Source organism: Hemicordylus capensis, chromosome 1 (assembly GCF_027244095.1).
Source record: "Hemicordylus capensis ecotype Gifberg chromosome 1, rHemCap1.1.pri, whole genome shotgun sequence".
NCBI classification, from domain to species: Eukaryota; Metazoa; Chordata; class Lepidosauria; order Squamata; family Cordylidae; genus Hemicordylus; species Hemicordylus capensis.
In genome coordinates, this window is record NC_069657.1 from 85,743,030 (window position 1) to 85,764,022 (window position 20,993).

Sequence of the window (20,993 nt, forward strand, 5' to 3'; positions counted from 1 at the left end):
ATAGAATGTAGTACTGTTTGTGCTCCTTACCTTTGTGATGTCACTGGAGGCCTTAAGAATTGCCTTGTGCTCTGCTGCTAAGAGCTAGTAAGAGGGGCTGAGCTAAACTAGGCTTTGTTGGTTGAATGGAACTCCTGCTTTTGCTGCTGCTTTTGATAGACACAATGCTGCCTGTGCCAAGCCTTCAAAGGTAACACTCGCTGGCTAATTCTCCTGCACATTCAACTGGGGCGGATTAATCTTTTTGCTGCCCATAGGTAGCCAAAGATTTGCCACCCCAGGGACAAGAGTAAGGGGTCTTTCAGGTGAGGGGAACTTAATTCTTTTTTTCTTTTTTTTAAACTTTAAAAATGTTGCCATGTGGCAGCAGAGACTCCGCCCGCCTCCTAAACCATTACAGGAGGTGAGGTCGGGCACTGGAGAACGGCGGCAAAATAGGTCTTCACTCAAGCCCGGGTTACCTGCAAATGACACAGAGCTGGCAATTTCATCTGCAGAAGACCCAAAGAACTAGCCCAAATTGCAATCAACATATCTGAAGTAACCAGCCCCCCAGAATTAGCCAGTACTACACACTTCAAGCCTGTAAGCTCTTCAGCTTTGAATTATAAATTTGTAAAAAGATAAGTGAAAATGCGTTGTGAGAGGAGAAAGAAGGATTTCTTGCTACAGTAAGATACAGAAATTTGTAGCCTTGGAGCATTAACATAAGCACCTTTCACACCTTCCAGATCACTTTTCTATTGAACAAGGAGGGGATCAGATTGCCCCTGATACTCCCCTCCCACTGACATTTGCACACCTGCAGGCACCATCCTGAGCACATGTTGATCCGAGCGTATAAGAGGACTCGTACATGCATACAGCAGTATGTGTGTAAGGTCTCCCATGCAATCAGGGAACCTACATGATCAGAACGAGGCTAGAGAAACAAGAAATTACAAATACAGTGGTCCCTCGACTTACGAACTACTCGACATAAGTATTTTTCGAGTTACAAACGGCAGTTTTAGATCCGGTTTTAGATGCGGTTTTTTCGACTTACAAATTTTTAGATGGGGTTTCCTCGACTTACGAATTTTACATGCGGTTTCCTTGACTTCCCTGCCTGTTTACTGCCTGTTTATTCTTGAAAAGAAATGTTCCTGTGCAGTTTGCAAGCCTTACTGGGGGTCTGGGTCTTTTTTCTAGGCTCCGGAACGCATTAATCCGTTCCCAATGCATTCCTATGGGAAACCGCTTTTTGACTTACGAACTTTTCGACTTACAAATGTGCATTCGGAACGGATTAATTTCGTAAGTAGAGGGACCACTGTACAAAGTTGAAAGATAGGGATACATATTGTATATAGTAGGACATGTGTGATATTTAAATGGGAGCCAGCGTGGTGTAGTGGCTAGAGTGCCGGACTAGGACCCGAGAGACCCGAGTGCAAATCCCCATTCAACTAGCTGGGTGATTCTGGGCCAGTTACTCTCTCTCAGCCTAACCTACTTCACAGGGTTGTTGTTGTGAGGAGAAACCTAAGTATGTAGTACACTGCTCTGGGCTCCTTGGAGGAAGAGTGGGATAAAAAATGTTAAAATAGAATAAAATAAAATAAATAAATGGCTATTGTAGAGAAATAGGCATAGAAATAACAAAATGATATTTCCAGTCCCAGGCGGAGAGAGGTTCTCTGCAAAAGGGAGAGGAGTGTAAAAATACATGAGCACCTCAGTTACATTGTACCAAAAGAGTAGATTTGATTAGCATTGTCAGAATATGGATAGGGATTTGCCTTCAAATGCACAGCCAACTGAAAGTCATGCAGTGTGGAACCACATTGGGATGCGCATCTGATTTACACCCATGATCCAGCGAATGAGACTTGCATGGAATTCTGCTTCTGTATGCCAATACTCTAATCTGAAGTGAAGCAGAGGATAGCATTTATTTCATTTGTTTTGGAATAATATCTTTTGAAATACTGATTTCTAGGTATTTTTAACATAGACATGTGTGGCAAAACAGGGGTGACTCTGTGCTTTCCTGGGATCTACCCTCAGTAGAGAGATTGCTCTGATCCCAAATTTAGGAGCACACCGCTCCTCCAAGGTAGGCTGCCACCAGTTGAAGACTGATCTAAAGCCACTGACCAGGCTTAGACACAGCTTCAAAAACCTAGAACTGTCTGGCTTGGGACTTACAGGCACTGTACAGCCAGAGTCCACACACACCCAGCTGTAGAGAACAAGATATTATGCTGAAAATAACTCAACAGTAGCGAATGACCTTACGAGGCACATGGGGGAAATTTTTGCAAGAAACCCTCCAGAACCTGTTAAATCAGACTGAAGCCACTTCTAAGTATATGAATGTTATTAAGAAACAAGGGTTGCATACAGAATAAGGAATTGCAGGTAGTGGTGGGTGGAATAGGGTGAAACTGGGAGTAAAGAAAGGAATACAGGAATTCAAAAGAAAATACAAAAAGCATTTACTAACTGACTAGCACTGAGTTTTTTACCTTAGTCTATCAGTAGGCAGGTCCTTGGCTGAGAGAGCGTTAATCTCTACAGCTTTTCCCGTGGAACACCCATTTTTGCTGATGGAAAAGTGAACACTGGCCAAGCCTTTGTCCTCTAGCTTTAAAGTCATGAAGGAGGGGGTGAGCTGGGCTGAGGCGACTGTGGGTCTCACACCTGTCCATAGTTCAAAGAGTACGCTAATTTCCTCCCCTCTGGGTGGTGAAATGCAAAGTGGCCCTATCTCCTGTGTCAGATAAGGTTAGAAAACTGGTGAACTCTCGTTTTGCCACAACATGTATGAATAAATTAATGGAAATATGTAGTGTTAAAGTTCACAAATGCATTTATCATAAAAAATATTATGATAAATAATATTATCTCCCTTGCTGCCGCATGCTTGGAACTGCCTTCTTTTTCTTCTTTCAAGTCTTCTCTCAAAACCCCTATTTTCCATGAAACCTCTGGCACATCCCCTAAGCTTAAGCATATATAACTGATATAGTCACATATTTCTTCTCTGGAGGTTGTTCACAATTGGCTTTATGCTTGGGGCATCTGAAGAGTGAATCTGCTTCACAGTAGATTCGCAAGATATTTACTTCGGGGATTAAATTGACAGTTCACATAGCTGTTGGTTACTCCCCGCACTCCCTGGCAGATCTTTTTCCTGTGATTTCGCACCTACCTGGTCCGGGTTTTCCCTCCAACCAGTCAGAAATCACACCACAGAGGAAGAGGTGAGAGAACTTGGGTGGGGTGGGGGGAATAGTTTGACAGCTAAGAGTGCAAGCCCAGCATGAAGAGTTGCCAAACAGCAGGACACTTAACCCTTACCTTTGTGAGTGACTGCCTTCATCACATAATGTTTACCACCACCCCACGCACCTAATAGAATCAGCTTAGACAACAAAGGGTTCAGGTTACATCCATTCTACATATCTAAAGCCTATGTAAAGCCTAGCAAGACACACATTTTGCAGTCGGTGCTTGTGTTTGACTCAGGAATTTCTACCTCAACAGAGTATTAGCCAATCTGCAACAACACCCCCACACCCAGCACTTACAATTGCAAACCACTTAGAGCAGACCATACCCAAAACAGCTGTCAAACTCCCCTTCATTGAGTTTTGGAAAACGCTGATTTACTGGCATTACCACTGCAAACATAAGAAAAAACTGCGGGGCAAAACAGAAGTCCTGGGGTCTGTCCCCCCCTCAAGCCTCTGAAACTAGAGGATTTTTAAAAACTGGACATACTTCAGGCTAAGCCAGAATTTGCAGCCTCCATTCAGGGAAAAACAAAGTCCTGTCTGTCCTGGTACCTGACCAGGGGTAAATCCAGCTAATCTGTGAATTGGCACAGTCCAATCAGGAGTGGATTTGAAATAAAAAACCTGTGTGAAAAGCCTCCTGGTTAACGGTGCCTCCATTTCCCTTCCCTTCTGTTGCTTCCCTTGTGTTCTAGATCCAGAGTTCCTAACCTTGGGTCCCCAGATGTTGTTGGACTACAACTCCCATAATTTCCAGCCACAATGGCCAAAGGCCATGGAGGTTGTACCTTGGGACCCTAGGCTGGGAATGCTAGATTTAGCTTGTAAGTCCCGTCTTGGGGTGGGATCTAGTTTTTATGTGCATGGATGACAATAAAGGATACGGTTTTTAACAGTTAAGATTTTTTAATCGCATGATTAATATATAACACCTTCGGAGATGTACAAGCTTGGGAACAATGTCCAACAGTGACTGGAGGATGTATTCAAGATTTTTTAAAAATAGCACCTTTTGGGCAAGTCCCCCTTGTCTTCTTCCAAAGAAAGATTCACCCCAGAAAACTGAAATCACCTTGGAGGGAGTTTTCTTGCATCAAAGATCAATGTGAAAATTAGGCTTTTGCAGGTAGCAAACGTTGGGGTTCCTGATCTTGTGCTTTTCTACAGCAGGCTCCGTCCATCTGTCCCAGAGGAGTTCACTGCACCCTTGGAGCTTCAGCAGCAGCACTTTGGCTTGGTGGATGGCATGTATTCCTCCCAGTTCCTAACCCCCTAGGGTCTGCCACAGGCTATATACCCCTAGGGTACCTAATGGCACAGCGGGAAAGGGTTTGACTAGCAAGCTAGAGGTTGCCAGTTTGAATCCCTGCTGGTTTGTTTCCTAGACAATGGGAAACACCTATATCGGGCAGCAGCAATATAGGAAGGTGCTGAAAGGCACTGCGCAGGAGATGGCAATGGCAAACCCCTCCTGTATTCTACCAAAGACAACCATAGGGCTCTGTGGTTGCCAGGAGTCAACACCGACTCAATGGCACACCTTACCTTTATGTAGGGTATGCCACATCAGCCCTAGCTGTAAAGCTCCCTTCCAAGCTACCCTGCAAAGGCAATACAGCTCACAGCAAAGCAACAGGGCATAACGGAAGGAATGTGTCCCCTAAGAAGGCTGATGGCATTCTTGATCAGTAAAGAACACACCCCACCACCACCACCAGCTCAGTTTCAGCTTCTGGTTTGTGTACTGAAGCACATTGAAAGGCTGGGGCCAGAACAAGACCCTGATTACTTACAGTAGAGCCTCTTGATTGGCCTTTGTTGCATTTCCAGATAATGTACTGTGTGACATCTGAGTGCCAAAATGCACATTATGTAGAAGGCATAGTTAAAGAGATGTGCTTAAATCTGGCAATAAATCTCACTTAACAAAAAAACCCACACAAAAAACCCAACAACCCCAAAACCAAAAAGTAGCTGAGGCCCCCTTGTTCTGGATCAGGACCACAGCATCCAGGGAGAAGGGATTACACACCATTCCTCCTGCTCTGTTTAGGGAAAGAGGCCATCGATGCTAAGCACCCACTTTACATGCAGAGGGTCCCAGGTTCAATCTCCGGCTTCTCCAAGCAGGGCTGGAAAACATCCTGTCTAAAACGCAGGAGAGCTGCTGCTAGTCAGTGTAAATCATACCGGCCTAGATGGGACCTATGATCTGATTCAGTATAAAGCAGCTTTCAGGTGTGAATATATTTTCTGTTGGAGGCAATTTCTGGTGGGAGAACAGTGCAGAGATAATGGGTTAGCCTGTTCCTCACATGCCATGATCACAACCCAGACCAGGGCCCCCCATGACTGTTTGTAAGAGAAATTGCCAGACTTAATTACGTATCTTAAGGATGTGTTCTATAATATATAGTTTGACTCTGAGACAACCGGTGATCCAAATTTACTAGCACATCTGGGAGGGTGGGCAACCCCCTTTCTGGCATTCCCTGTCCATGCAAACATGCATGGTGGAACTAGGCTTGAAAATCAACCATGCTGAACTTCCCTGGGCACATGCTGAAACCTCCTAGGCCCATTTGTATTTGTATGTCCATCGCTGGTCATTGCAAGGGCACACATTCTCAGGATTATCTATCTATCTATCTATCTATCTATCTATCTATCTATCTATCTATCTATCTATCGTATTTGTATACCACCCCAAACCAAAGTCTCAGGGATTCTCTCTTCCTGTCCTACCACTGCCACATCACATCATTTACTACCTTCTCCGCCCCACAGATTATGGCATTAAACCAAGGCATCCCAAGTTCCGGACACGAGCACCTCGTAAGGAATCGGAAAAACTGCACATTGCTCACAAGAGCAAGCGGGATGAGCCAGATTTGGAAGAGTATTATTATGACAACGTCTTTTGACCCACCTTGGGAACTGGAGACATCAACACCATTTCTGAAGTGTCCTTATACCAGCTGTTCTACAAAGACAGGAAGTAACCAAGTCGGGGGGTGAGGGAACCTACATAGGAATGTAGGCAATAACTGGGATCGTCCCCCTGCTTTGCTCTCACACTTCCATGCCTTTTTCTTGCTTTTGTGGAGAATCAGTTACGCAGCTCTGTTATGCTTTCTGCATCTGTACTATAGGTTTGGTACTTGGCACTGAATTGGGTACCCTGAGAATCTTGGCTTTCTTTGCATGCTTTTAATTCTTGTGGGTGCTGAGTGGAGTTTGCAAGCATTTGGCTACTGTCTAAAGATGGGCTTCGGATGCAAATATTATTTTTTGTTGTTGTTGTTGTGTAGCAAACAGGAATATTGTACCCAGCTCTCTGATCATGACTTTTCTGCCTATGAAATCAGTTTTCTTTCTCCACTGCCCATTACTCTGTACTTCACTCCCACCTGACACTATAATTCCAAATTGTAAGAAAAGCTCACTGAGCAGCAATGCTAATACATGCAGTCCAGTATATATTTTGAAGAGTTTGTGTGAATTAAAGTCAGACTTCCCGATGACCTATAGATAACGAATTTTGCATACACAATCTTGCCATTGAAATTAGCTAAGTGTACCACTTTTTACACTGGGATACATTCAGTGAAAATTTAATATATATTTTTTGCAGTTTTTAGAAGAAATTCTGAATATTTCCCAATTACCTACAGATACCAAAGTTTGCATGAACAATCCTGCCACACAAATTAGCTGAATGCACTGAATATATAATGATATTTTAACTGCTATTGTTCGCAACACATTTTTAACACTCAATAATCAGATCAATAATTGCAAAATGACATCATGTCCAAGAGAAGATCTTCTCACATTCAAATTTACCATATATGGTCATTCTTCTATACAATGAATAATGACTGAAGTTGAAATCCTACAAATGTCAAACTGTTATTTTACTTCCCTTTTGCAAGCATATTAATAAAAATTACTATGGCATATACAGGTGGCCCTCAAATAGCAGTTTCGCCCATTCACGGGCCACCTCCCTGTATACCAATTTGGTTATCGGGGGGGGGGGTTGTTTTAGTTATTCATGGTTTTCTACCCCCTTCCCCAAATAAAATTGTTGTACAGCTTGCCATTCCACACCCCCCCCCCCCTTCTCAGCTGGCACACGGGAGATTTAAAGAAGTGGCGCCAGAGACGCAGGAGCTGCTCCATCCACTGTCGCCTCTTGCACCACTTCTTTAACCCACGCCCCCCCACATCAGAATGGCTATTTAAACATTACATCTCCCTGATCTTCTCAGCTGACATGTGGGGAGGTTTAATGTTTAAATAGCCTCTCTCCCGCTGCAGGCTGTTCCATCCACTCTCACCACAAGAGTGGATTCTTTAGCTAAGGAACTTATTTGGGGGGGGTTAGCTCAAGCACGCCAATATCACAGTTCCCACAAACATGACACTCACAATATTAGCAGGTCTCCTGGGTTTCATTTCTTGAATTTTCCTAGCAGTGCGATCTATGCAAAAAGACTTTGGTCAATGATGGGCCTCACCTAATATTTTTGCTATTTCGCAGAACTTGCTTTTGTTTCTTTGATGCAAAGTTTTTTTAAAAAGTGTGAATATATACAGCTCTGCAGCTAACTGCCTCCTCTCATTTGCACTAAACCTTTGGTAGAAATGCAGACCAAAGACCTTCCACTGCTGTATCGGAATGGCTCCTTAGCTGGTAACAACAGCTCTGTGAGAGCACCATTTATCTTTGGCTTAAGAAGAGGCTAATAGATTAGCAAAGGACTTTGTAGAAAAAGCTGATTGATATTCCTGGGATTCTGCCATCTCAGAACCATTAAACAGAATGTGACGTATTTTTGCAGAACACATCTGGTGGCTACAGAATGAGAACAGCTGGAAATCTGTGGTAAGCTCTAGCAAGAGCTCTCAAACACCATGAGAGAAAGCCAATGCCAAGGCCACCTCCCTCTCCTCTGTACTTAATGAATAAAAGCCACATACAGTTTGGCTTATAGTAGTCACTCCTGCCCCAAACATGTATGTGACTCCAACAGAAAAGCGTAGGCTACATGAACCACTTCACCCCCCACTGAAGTAATTTCAAAGAAGATAGAGACCTGCACAAAGGGAGTTCCCAGCCCAGTCATTCCACACAATTAGACTCAATGAGAGTGTCTCACACTTGAGAAGAGGGCACAACAATGCAATGTTTATATCTATGATTCTGAATACTGAGGACATTTAAAATGGTTGGTTTAAAAATCTGATGAACTACAATATGGCCTCAAAATTGGGCCGTGATGTTCCCAGCTCCCACGTGGCATTAGTGGACATCTTGTGAGAGGTGCAAAAGACTCTGGGAAGAACAAAGTTGGCTCTTGTAATTTCCATGAAAGGGATCGTTGCTTAGAGGCCCAGCACCCTCAGGGTAAAAAACAAAAGCAACACGGGCTTTTTGAAACATCACATTTAATCATTGTTGTCATCAGAGCAGATCCAGCAGAAGCACAAAGCCCCCTACCCGGGGAAGGGTGGGGGGGAGGAGGGCAAAGACACACCTTTCTGCAGCTCTTCCTAGCCCTCTGTCACTCATGCTATTCTCCTAGCGTTGCTTCTTGATGGGATCTAGCCCTTCCTGACTCAGTCTTGTGCTTACGGCTGGAGCTCCTCTCAGGCCCCTAATGTGGATGAACCAGAAATGCTGTCTCTCAGCTTCCTGCAGGAGCCCAGATTCCCTCCTGAGCTTGGAACCTGCAGCTGGATAGTGATGGGGAGGAGGAGGAGATGTCAGGGCAAGGGGTGGAACAGAGGAGCTCTTTCCATCAGCAGATTGCAGGGCATGGGGCCCTCACTGGCTACCTACATGCCTGAAACCCTCCTCCCCTACAAAGAAAGACAGGCACTAGAAGTTTTCCAGTGGCTCCGTTATTTTTTCCAGACACTGGGTAACACTTAGATGGCAGAGGGTATCTGTGTCCTGGGACTTGCGTGGGAAGTGTTCACGATAACCCTTCCCTTAGTTTGTCCTTTCTCCTCCTCTTTTGCCCTCCCCTCCAGCCAAGGACTGGGGTTACTGCTTCTGTATCTTCTCAAGCTCATTAGCCATCAAGTATTTAATGGTAAACATTCAGTGCTCCTGTCCAATTATTGCCCCCCCACCAAAAAACCAAAACAAAACCATGGGCTGAACATGGCAGCTGGGACTAAAGCAGTACCCAACACAGTGCAGTGGCTAAGAGCTGGCCGAATGAGCTCTCTGCCCAGAGCACCAAGTCAGCCTTGGGTGGAAGGCCAGAGCAGCCTGTCCTGGGTCCCGTGCCCACGCCTGCTCTCCTCCTAGGCCGGTGGCAGCACTGCTGCTTCCATCAGCCGTGCTTTTCTTCAACAGAATAAATTTGAAGAGCATTTTTAAAAATAATAAACCCATTTTTGTCCACCCTTCCCACCCACCTCCAACTCCCCAATCCCCCAGCCCAAGGAAAGGAGGCGCACTGAAAGAGGCCGGGCTCTGTGCGCTGAGAGAAGCTGTTCCCGCACCCACTCCTCCTTCAGTCTTGAAGCAGCTTGTCCATGCACGATGGGAATGGCCCTTGTCTGTACAGGGGGTGGGGCTGCCCCTGCCCCTACTCTAGGTAGATGTCCTCTGTGGGGCACGTATATTCCACACATTCCTTGTAGAACTGATGGAAGGCCCGCCTGCAAAAAGAGATGCATCGCATTTCAGAAGCTGGGACTGTCACACAGGACAGGCAGAGAAGTAAGTATCTATGCACAACACTCAAAACATGCATATACATCATTCTTTGTTTTAGCATCACTCAAAACAGCCCCATCATTCAAAAGGGTATTGTCACAGATCTCAGAAAGAGCCTAGTTGTCTCTTCTTCTGCCTCCAGGCTACGAATGGTTCTCACCATACCCTACACACCTAGTGCAATGTATGAGAAGGCCTGCACACGCGCGCGCACACACACACACACACACACACACACACACACACACGACTGAAGCAACTACTCTACTTTGCACTGAAGCGGCTGGCCTTCTGCCAGCACACTCCTCCTATGACGAAAGGCACACTTGTGGAGTGACTAACATATCAACTGGCCCACCTGTTTTATATGTTGGCAGAAAGATATTTCTAGTTTTATTTGGCAAGAGAAAAGACCCAGAATTAATTTTAAAAACTTAACTGCTGCTAAAGAAAGAGGAGGTCTTGCCCTTCCAAATTTAAGATTGTATTTTGATGCAGCATGTTTGGTATGGATGAAAGAATGGATAGTGTTAAGAAACTCGAGAATCTTGGATTTGGAGGGCTTCGATACAAGATTTGGTTGGCATGCGTATTTATTTTATGATAAGACCAAAGTACATAGGGACTTTCTTAACCATTACATTAGAAGAAGTCTGATAATAGTTTGGGAAAGAAATAAGAAATACTTAGAAAACAAGGTACCTCTGTGGTTATCTCTGCTAGAAGCTGTTATGTGTAAAGAAGTGAATATGAAAACCAGATGGCTGACATATAATGAAGTGTTGAATAAGTGTGATAATAAATGGAAATTGAAAAAGGAGGAAGAGCTAAAAGATAGAGTGACTAACTGGTTTCAATATTATCAGTTACATGAGGTTTTTTTAAAAAGATTTGAAAATAGGCTTTAAAGAGCGGAGATCAAAATCTGAAATAGAGTTATGTGAAAGTGATGTAAAACTAATTAGCAAAATGTACAATCTGTTATTATGTGAAGAAACAAGAGATGAAGTGGTAAAATCAACAAAGGTAAAGTGGGCACAAGATGTAGATCATAATATCAACTTAGAGGCCTGGGAGAAGCTATGGAAGAAAGATCTTAAATTTACAGCGTGTTATAATTTAAAAGAAATTTTATAAAAATGATGTACAGGTGGTACTTAACACCTAAGAAACTAGCTTTAATGTACAAAAATGTATCTAATAAGTGTTGGAGATGTAAAGATAGCGAGGGGTCCTTTTACCACATGTGGTGGTCCTGCAGAGAGGTAAAGAGGTTTTGGGATATGATTTATGATGAAATTAAAAAAGATTTTTAAATGTGTATTTCATAAGAGACCTGAATCCTTTCTGTTGGGCATAATTAATGACGAAATCTCGAAAGAAAATAGAAATTTATTTCTATATCTTACGATGGCGGCTAGAATGGTTCTTGCTCAGAAATGGAGATCTGCGGAAATTCCAGCAAGAGAAGAATGGCTGATGAGGGCATATGAATATGCAGAAATGGCAAACTTACTATATTAGTAAGCGATAGTAATATAGAAAACTTTGTAGAAGATTAGAAACCCTTTTTGAGGTATATGAAAAACAATGTGAATTTGGATTTATTAACGGGAGTTGAAATGTAAAAATAACAGTTGGGGAATTAGTTATAGTAATGAAACTAAAAGATTACTATGGTGATGAAAACAAGGACTAGGACATAACTGGATATATAAACATGAAGAAAATATTTATGAGAGCAAATATGGATATTTTAGTATAACTATGTTGAAAGATGAACTTGAAGTCACATTGATATGTAGAAAACTAATAAAAATAAAGTGGAAGGCAAACTATGCCATTGAGACAAAAAAACAAAAAAACAAAAACCCATATCAACTGGCCCCCAAGAAATTCCCTCAGGCACAAAACTCTCTCCACTCCACCCTATGGCTACCCGCAAATATGGCTTGGACTCTGCACTCAGAATAGCTGGACCCCACCCCCTTGAAATATTTTGGGGGAGGGGGGCTCTGGCTGACAAATATCTGTGGCAAGGAGTTTCCCTTTTTCTGTATCATTCTGAATCACTATTTCAAACCTGCTCAGGGAAGAACATGCCTTTTCTGGGGTAGCTGCTAACTCGTAGAAATGAAAGTGTGATACAAATAAAACCTTTCATTTCCCTGGCAACGCTCTCTCTCTGACACATCTATCACATGAATAGTGTGTCCCTTGCCAGCCAAAGGCAGAGTGAGAGTTTTGACCAAACATCTTCTGGAGCCACACACATCATCTTGCTAGTGAAGGGTGGCTGAACCCTGACCTCTTGTGTATGCATATATATACATGCTGACATCGTTAGTATCTATCCACAACCAGTGCTCTGCTCCTATAAATCAATTCCTGTAAGGAACCAGAATGTGCAGGATGCAACTCACCCTACAGACTCTGCAAGTGGCTTAGTGGACTCCTCCGAGACAAAGACGTGGCACGCAAATCTATGGTCAGCTGGATGTTTGGTGATGAACCCAAAATACCTGAGAGAGAACAGACAATAGGTGAGTTTGGCTTTGAAGCTTTCTTTGGTCTTGAGTTTGGTCTGGGATATCTCAGGGAAGGAATGGAGTCCCCATCAAGGCAAAAGACTCATGGATCATTTCACTCTATGCTTCCTGCCATATACTGTGTCTGGCAGAAATAGAATTAAAGCTCCTTGAAGAGGGAGTCACTTGTTCTGCTTTGCACACATAGGCAAAAGCAGGAAGCGGAAGGAACTGCACAGAAGGAATATTCTCATAATTCATCTTAGCAGAGTCATATTTCACGCCTCTCCAGCAGAGCAGCCTGTTCCAACATCCAATACTTTTGGCAGCATGCTTTGAGTGGGGTGGCCCATTTTAGAGAGAAAGAAATGAAAACACATATAGGAGTTCTGGTTGCCTTTAACCCTTCTTACCAGTATAGAGCTGTGGGGCAGGAATGGGGGATGCCGCAAAGGATGGTTAGCAGTGAAAATTCTAAGTGGGACCACCCTGTTGCAGTAGGGTGGCTGCAGAGGTAAACTTGGCTGCTTGTAGGGTAACAGGTGGATCTGCTGCACAATATATGTGCACTTCAGAGCTGGAGGAAGGGATTACACAGTTCAGAATTTTATTTTATTTAAAAAGAAAAGGTAGAGGGCAAATGCTGTGAAAGAGGGTAGTCTTGCTGTTTTCTATTTTTACCATTTCTAATAAACTAATGTTTATTAAACATTTAAGAGGCTTAAACCCAGTTACTTTATCCTGTGACTTTTCTCTTTCCCTTCTCTATTGCCTTTTGAAACTCTGATCATAGGTTTATTGGGGCAGGTATCATTTTTAATTGCTTATATAACTTCGCAAAACACTAAGTACATTGATGCCCAATATAAATAATCAGCAGGGAAGCACTCGGCTTCCAGAAGAAGTCATTTTAAAAGAAATTTAGAATTGCATGGGCCTGGCTGTAGAGATGGAGAGTGAATAACCAACACTCTGTGCTGCTGTCATACGCACTAACCAATGTATGTCTTTGACATTTGTGCAACCTCATTCCAAGTGGAGCACAAAATGCTGTTGGGAGCAATAGTGAGGGGAGTTGTGTTTTCCCAACAATAAATTGCAGTCGAAGTGCCAGGAAATTGTACATTTCCTGCAATCAACATGCTAGGTGAAAGGCCAGATAAAAACCATAAGAAAAGCTTCTTGCATCGTGCTTTATTGTATGTCCATCTTGTTCCCTTTCCCTTTTATAACCTTTGTACCAATTTTTCCCCATTAAAAACATTTTTAATGTTGGTGTGTGGAATGCTGTACCCACCCCACCTCTTGCCAAATCTAATTTTAGCAGAGATTAAGAAGATTTCTGCACAGGAACCTCATATGCACCCAGTTGCATTCAAAGCAACAAAATTGGAAGCATTGTTCAGTCTCTCCCTCCTTATAGCAACAAACTACGACTATGTTCACAAAATCAGTTATCCTGGTCGAAGAGTTAACCAGAATAGCCAAGTCTTGCAGAGCTGATTGTGGGAATCTAAAATATCTGGGCAATCCTGGTCAAACCACTGTGGTTAATCCACATTTAACAAGGAAGAGAACTGGTCTTGTGGTAGCAAGCATGATGTCTCCTCAGCTAAGCAGTCTGCCCTGGTTGCATATGAAAGGGTGACTAGAAGTGTGAGCACTGTAAAATATTCAGTTTAGGACATGGAGTCACTCTGGGAAGAGCATGCTAACTGGGCAAAGAGGCACCTTTTACCGTGGTGATTCTCTTTATTTAGCAGGGGGAGAGTAACTGGCCCTATCCACCCCCAGCACAGTACTTCCAGTGACTGTTGCTGATGTGTGTCTTATGTTTATTTTTAGAATTTGAGCCCTCTGGGGACAGGGAGCCATCTTATTTGTTATTTCTCTTTGTAAACGGCCCTGAGCCATTTTTGGAAGAGCGGTATAGAAATTGAATTATTATTATCATCACCATCATCTAGGTTCAAGGTTCCCTCTTAGAGTGCCTGCAACCTTGGAGAAGCTGCTGCCAGTCTGTGTAGACAATGAGCAAGATGGACCTATGGTCTGACAGTATATGGCAGCTTCTTATGTTCCTAACCAGGATCTGATCTTGGTTATCTATCCTGGTTAAATGCAGGTTAACCACAGTGGTTTTAACAGGGTTGCCTAGAAATTCTGGGTCTTCACAATCAGCTGTGCTGGGCTCAGCTATCCTGATTAATTCTTTAACGAGGATCACTGTGATAGTGTGAATGCAGCCTAGATACTTCTCTAAAAATTCCTTAAGCTTCTAGGACTGGCACAAATCTAAAGCTGAAGGAAGGCAAGTATCAAACTTAAGAGGAGAATACAGACACGGAAGTTAAGATCTGGAAGGTATCTACAGCAGGATATCTCAGAGACGAAGTACCTTTCTTTTCTCATGAAGTGTTCTATGGCCTCTGGCTATGCCCTGGGACTTACTTGTTGTTCTTTGGGTGGTATCCACAAAAGGAAATGTTCTTCAACTGGAAAAAGTGGCTACATTTATTTCCCTGTAGAAGAGAAAGAACCCGTTAGACCTTGTGCAGCACTTGGGATAGGTGGGTCATTGATGGCTACGATGGCCCTCAAGATCTTGTGATTAGGTTTAGGACAATTTTCAAAAGTTCTCAACATGAGATCAGACAAAAAACACAATAGAACTGAGCACACGATTCCACAATGATGAACTTAACTGATTTTAGTTAGTGCACAAAACAGTATATAGTTGTAGAAAAGAAACACACACACACACACACGTTTGAAAAAGAATTCAATTCAGTAAATACTGTAGCAAAATAAATCCAAGTTTGCAGTGTTAACTACAGCCCCAAACCAGTAAAATATATACATTTCTCAGTCTTTCTGCTCCCTAGCTCAATGCCCTTGACTGACCCTGGCGGGGCAATTTCTATTACTGCCAGAATGCACTTTCTGAATGGCTTTGTTTCTTTCTCTGGAAAGCTCCATGTGAGCTACTTATGCAGAAAAGCTAATCAAACAAGCTTTACTGCACAGATCTGCAGAACACTGCTTAAAATAGTAGCAGAAGGGTTTAGCAATGCTTCATAGATTATTGGAGCAGCTTAGTAGATCTTCTAGTGCAACAGTGTACCAGCGGGCTGGGAACATGCAATCTTGTGTGTGGACTCCAGAGCTCTTCCATGCTATTCTAATCTAATACACTCCTGCCGGAAATGACAAACAGTGTCACCAGCCAGAATATGCAGAAATCACTATCTTACTTGCATACTCTTAATCTGTTTATTTGCCACAGGCTAATTCTGAGAGGTGACTGGAAGACATAGTGGTCATTCTCACAACTGGCAATGGCGGATTAAGGCAGAGGCAGAGGAGGCATCTGCCTATGGTGGCAAAATTTGGGGAATAGCAACTTTTCCATTTCTCAAATTTTGCCATGCCTCTCTGGGGGCAGCGGCAGCTGCAGGGAGGGGAGGCGTGAGGGGAAATCTCTCCCTTTGCCTCTAAATATCGCTTCAGGACGGGGTGCGGTGTCGGCGGCTGGCTGCAGGGAGGGTGGGTGGAGCAAGGAGGGAAGATTGCCCCCCCACCTTTTAAAAAAGCACCAGGAGCAGCGGTGGCCTGTCTCCAACCCCGCCGGCGGCCCTCCAGCAACATCCCGCGCAAGGGGGTGTGACTCACCACTTGGGCTCTGGAGCCGAGTGAGCTCTTCCCCCCGTATTTTCAGGCAGCATTTGCTGCCTGAAATGAAAGGGGAAAGCTCGGTCAGGCAATCCAGAGCCCAGCCAAGCCCCCTTTGCAGGTGACATCATTTGCTGCCTGACAGTGTTTATTTCTCTTTCTCTCCCTCCAGCGAAGGAGCGAGAGGGAAATAAACATTGTCAGGCAGCAAACGCTGCCTGAAAAGATGGGGGAGAACTCACTTGGCTTTGGAGCCTGAGCAGTGAGTCACGTCGCCGTGTGCGGGATGTTACTGGAGGGGCCAACGTCAGGGCCAGAGACAGGCCACCACCGCTCCTGGTGCTTTTAAAAGGTTAAAAAAGGGAGGGCACCCTTCCCTCCTTGCTGATCCCCGTCCCTGAGCCAGGCACCCACACCATGCCCCACCCCGCCGCTGGCAGTGGCGATATTTAGAGGCAAAAGGGGAGGGTTCCCCTTGAGCCTCCACTCCCTGCAACAGCAAAAGCCTCTTTGCCTATGGGTGACAAAGAGGTTAATCCACCCCTGACAAATGGCCAAAACTGGGTAGGAACAGGAAAACCAGGGTACAGAGGCTCGTGTGGAGCCATGGGACCTGCTCCTACCCAATGCCTGCCAAACCAGGTAGCTCAGCCTTTGAGCCCAGGGAATAACCGTGGTAGGACAAAAACCTCCCCTTGTCCTATCTCAGCAGGTGATTGTGTGCACGATCGCTCTGGGCTCCAGAGCTCCTGGCTGGCCAGCTGCCATCTTATGCAGTGAGTTGGAGGGAAAGAAAGGCTGGGCAGAGTGGAGTGGCAGCAATGCTGGAAACAGCTGCTCCACTGCTTGCGTGTTGCACTGTGGGATGCAGGAGGACTTCCTCCTCCCCATCCAACTCTGGGAGACTGCCGCTGCACTGATCATGTGGGCATGTGAGTGGTGGAGCCTGGAGTAGGAGCTGATCATGTGGGGGAAGGCAGGTAGGACCCTGCCTTCCCCACTGCCTAGCCCTTTCTGCTTGTGTGAAAGGACTCACAGTTAGACAGGGGGGTAAATGGTTGGGTAGACATTAAAGGGAGACAGGAAATGTATTGGAAGCCACATATGAAGTCAAACCTACCTTACTAGGATCCTTAGAGTCATCACTTTTCACAGCAATCTTGACTCCTCGCATGCTGATCTCCAGGACACAGCTGGAAGGCGGGTTAAAGTGCACGGTGAGGCGGCGAGTAGTGGCAATCTGCATGGAAACAGAAGGCAACAGCTACACATATATCTGCTGCCCAATGAACTATCTGGAGGTTCTGGAGACCTTGCTCTTTCCCTCCAGCATAATTTCCCCTCTGCTAGAAAAATGACTGAAAACAGACATAATATCTTAAAGTCAGTCACAGCAGGTTCTTCATTTGCCAAGCAATCCTAGATTTGCAACCTGCCTTGCATAGATATACCATATTTCCGCACCTCCCACAGCAAGTGCCTTCACCTGCTTAGAGTCTGCAGTTTTGTTGTTGTTCAAAAAGCATTAGAAAGCCTGCACCAAGCTGCTCTCCACACCCTGCCTTGTCACTTCCTCTACCTGGCACCCTTTACCCTACAGTGTTCGCTGTTTCAGGGCGGGCTGGGGGATGCCCTGCGTCCTCCTCCTCTCTCTTTCTCCATGCCCTCAAAAGCCTGCCTTACTGGGAATTATCAGCAGGCTCTTCTAGCAAGCGAGGGGATGGTATGAGCTCAGGACTGCTCCTAGGAGGGTGCAGGGCTGGGGGCGAGCAGCACTCTCTCTGTCAGCCACACTCCTATTGCTGGGAATTCCCAGCAAGGCAGGCTCTTGAGGGGATGGGGTGTGCATGCGAGAGGATGCATGGCATCCCCCTTCACTCACCCAGAAACAGCAAGCACCGGCTTCCACAAACAACCAGCAGGGCCCAGCAATGAAGGAGAACATGGGGATGGTGGGGAATAGAAATGATGCAGTGGGGAGAGAAACAAGGCAGTCTGTGTTAATGTTTTGTTAGACAGCCTTTCAAGTTACCACTTCCTCCCTTTCTGTTTGCAAAAAACTGTAGAATCTGCAGGTTCTTGGTGAAAAAATATGGCATATCAGCGTTGGCCATTGATTTAGTTGTGAGTCTAGCCCCTCCCTTCAAGTTTCAGGCAGGCCATTTGCCTTGCATAAAGTCTCACATGTCAATTCTCTGCCTGTTGAACAGAAATCATGGGTGTGTGTTCAATGCAATAAGCTCTTGGCTCTCAGAGAACATGTTTGTTCCCTCGAAGTCAAAGTAGCTGACTTGGAGAAGCCTCTCCAAGCAGAGACAGAGACATCCTACTCATGGGATGACAGCTCCTCTGCTATATGGAGAATGAGGGTCTAGGGGAAGGAGGACATCATTCCAAGAAACAGGGAAATGATCCTTCAGAAGGGACTCATTCCTAGGATAAACCCATACCATCTCATGCAGAGGATACTTCTTCAGGGGTGGGGGGCTCCTAGTAATGAGTGGATCAATCATTAGGAACATAGAGAGATAGGTTAGGTGTGCAAACCTCATGGTGGCCTGCCGGCCTGTCTAGTGTGAAGGTTGCAGATACTATGCAAAATCTAAACAGGCTGGTAGACAACCCTGGGAAGGGCTCAGCAGTCATGCTACATGCTGACACTAATGATATTGGGAATATAGTCAGGCAATCCTGGAAGTCAAATCTGGGTTGCTAGGTAGGATGCTGAAATCCAGGATTTCTGCCTGTCTAGCACAGGGTCAGCTAGATAGGCAGAGCAAAGGGGTTTCAATGCATGGATGAGACGGTAATGTTAGGTAGAGGGGTTTGGACTGGACGGGGTAACATTCTGGGGAAAGCCAAAAAAGGATCGCCTCTCCTTGAACTGAATGGAGCCAGATTTGCCAATGTTTAACTCTTTAAAAATTGCAAAGCAGCTTTTAAACTGTCCCTTGGGGAAAGCTGACAGAAGCTGGGCAGTATCCAGTTCAGGAAAAATAATCCCCAAGAAATGAGGATATAAATGCTCCAGTTCATCCAAAAGGGGATAAGGCATAACTGAAAATGAACATATGGTAGGATATGACAGCTGGTCAAAGAGACCAAAAGAAAGGTCTCAGGAAATAAGGCACATCAACAACATTTGGAAAAGGACACAATATTTAGGTTTTATATGCAGATTCTAGAAGCCGCTAAACCAAGATGGAAGAGTTGGAGCACTTGGTTAAAAATGAGAACATACATATTGTGGGCATAATGGAAACCTGGTGAAGTAGAGAGAACTAGTGGTGTATGGTTCCTGGATACAAACTCTATAGAAATGCCAAAGGAGGGTGCACTGGGAATGGGGTACTTCATATCAAAGAGGACTGAACTCAGAATCATTGTTGGTGGTAATATCAGGCCCAAAAATTAATTTACAACAGGCAGGGAATACTACTACTCTACTGATTTAAATGCTGAGGGTGCTCTTGAGTTGGAGAAAGAAATCAGGGAGACATCTAAGGTGTTCTAATAATGGGTAACTTTGGGGGAAGAGCCACCATTGGGCAAACAGGTTCAAAGAACCAGGACCGCCACCAATTAGGGCCCGCGATTGCGGCCTCAGACATACACCCTGCGTCTGACATCAGACGGAGGGACATTATTTCGGTCCCAAATGGGGCCATGTGGCCCTGTTTGGAGCCGAAATCAGCTCGCGCTGTGTTGGTAGCATAGACAGAGTGGATCTCCCCGCACGGCCCTGTTTAGGAGAGAGATCGGCCCGTGCTGCACTGGCAGCGCGGCAGGAAGTCTCGCTCTGGCCCACTCTGCTCATCACAGCGTGGGCCGATCTCCCTTCCAAATGGGGCCAAACGGCCCCGTTTGGGAGGGAGACCAGGTCCCCCATGTCTGATGTCAGACACAGAGGTGTGACTAGCCGGGCCCCTGCATCTGATGTCAGACACGGGGGGCGGGGCCAGGGGGCAGCAGCTGCACATGGGCTGCCGCCAGCCTCCCTACGCTTCTGGGTAACTTCAATTATCCTCCTATAGACTGGGTAAATTCATGTTCAGGAGATGACAGAGATCAATTTTCTAGATACCCTAAATGACTGTGCCTTAGAACTGTCAGTCATGGAACTAACCAGAGAAGAGGCAACCCTGGACTTAATCCTAAGTGGTGCCAAGGACCTAGTGAGAGATGGAAGGTAAGCCTGTTGAGCTAACAGAGAACTGTGACCACAGTGCTACCAGCATCAACATATATGCAAATGGAATATTGCCCCCCACACCAAAAAGGCAGTGTATGCCAGTGCAGACCAGCATTCCCTCTAACAGAGAATTCCAGAGGTGGCTAACTACAACTCCCAGCATCCACAGCTTGATGGCCTTTGGTTGGGAATTATGGGTGTTGTAGTATCCTTATTTATGTAACTTGAATGATGAACATATACTGAGAGAGGATGGATTGGAAGAAAATGAGTGTGGTTTTAAAGTTGAAGGAAGAAACATCAATAACTTGCGCTACGCTGATGACACCACTCTATTATTATTATTAATTCGATTTCTATACCACCCTTCCAAATATGGCTCAAGGCGGTTTACACAGAGAAATAATACATAAATAAGATGGATCCCTGTCCCCAATGGGCTCACAATCTAAAAAGAAACATAAGATAGACACCAGCAACAGTCACTGCAGGTACTGTGCTGGGGGTGGACAGGGCCAGTTTGAGAATGAGGATGATCTACAAGCTCTAGTAATGAAAGTCAAGGGGCACAGTGAAAAAAA

The 20,993-nt window shown here is 44.9% G+C and overlaps 2 protein-coding genes across 6 annotated transcripts in view; one reads left to right on the plus strand and one right to left on the minus strand.

Moving 5' to 3' along the window:
* Window positions 1-62: 62 nt before the first annotated feature.
* FREY1 (Frey regulator of sperm-oocyte fusion 1) lies at window positions 63-6,805 on the plus strand. 2 transcript variants are annotated; one of them, XM_053278277.1, is made up of 3 exons: window positions 63-190; window positions 4,449-4,525; window positions 6,069-6,805. In XM_053278277.1, exons 1-3 carry the CDS (start codon window positions 126-128, stop codon window positions 6,203-6,205), a joined length of 279 nt encoding a protein of 92 aa, XP_053134252.1. In that variant the 5' UTR covers window positions 63-125; the 3' UTR covers window positions 6,206-6,805. The 2 variants fall into 2 exon arrangements, with proteins under 2 accessions (XP_053134252.1, XP_053134261.1); XM_053278286.1 differs by having other exon boundaries at window positions 4,452-4,525.
* A 1,913-nt stretch (window positions 6,806-8,718) lies between these two features.
* The window catches only part of MAPK8IP1 (mitogen-activated protein kinase 8 interacting protein 1), an 89,021-nt gene continuing 76,746 nt past the window's right edge, over window positions 8,719-20,993 (minus strand). For all 4 annotated transcript variants that reach the window (XM_053278237.1, XM_053278264.1, XM_053278253.1 and 1 more), the window contains 4 exons: window positions 17,341-17,460; window positions 15,000-15,070; window positions 12,444-12,542; window positions 8,719-9,962 (listed from right to left, as the gene is read on the minus strand). In XM_053278237.1, the coding sequence (XP_053134212.1) occupies window positions 9,890-9,962; window positions 12,444-12,542; window positions 15,000-15,070; window positions 17,341-17,460 (363 nt within the window). In that variant the 3' untranslated portion in view covers window positions 8,719-9,889. The remainder of the gene's footprint in view (window positions 9,963-12,443; window positions 12,543-14,999; window positions 15,071-17,340; window positions 17,461-20,993) is intronic.

Coding starts and splice junctions, on each gene's coding strand:
- FREY1 (XM_053278277.1), top strand. CDS start 126: ATGGAACTCCTGCTTTTGCTGCTGCTTTTGATAGACACAATGCTGCCT. Junction 191..4,448: donor CCTGTGCCAAGCCTTCAAAG/GTAACACTCGCT, acceptor GCTTTTCTACAG/CAGGCTCCGTCCATCTGTCC. Junction 4,526..6,068: donor GCACTTTGGCTTGGTGGATG/GCATGTATTCCT, acceptor TCCGCCCCACAG/ATTATGGCATTAAACCAAGG.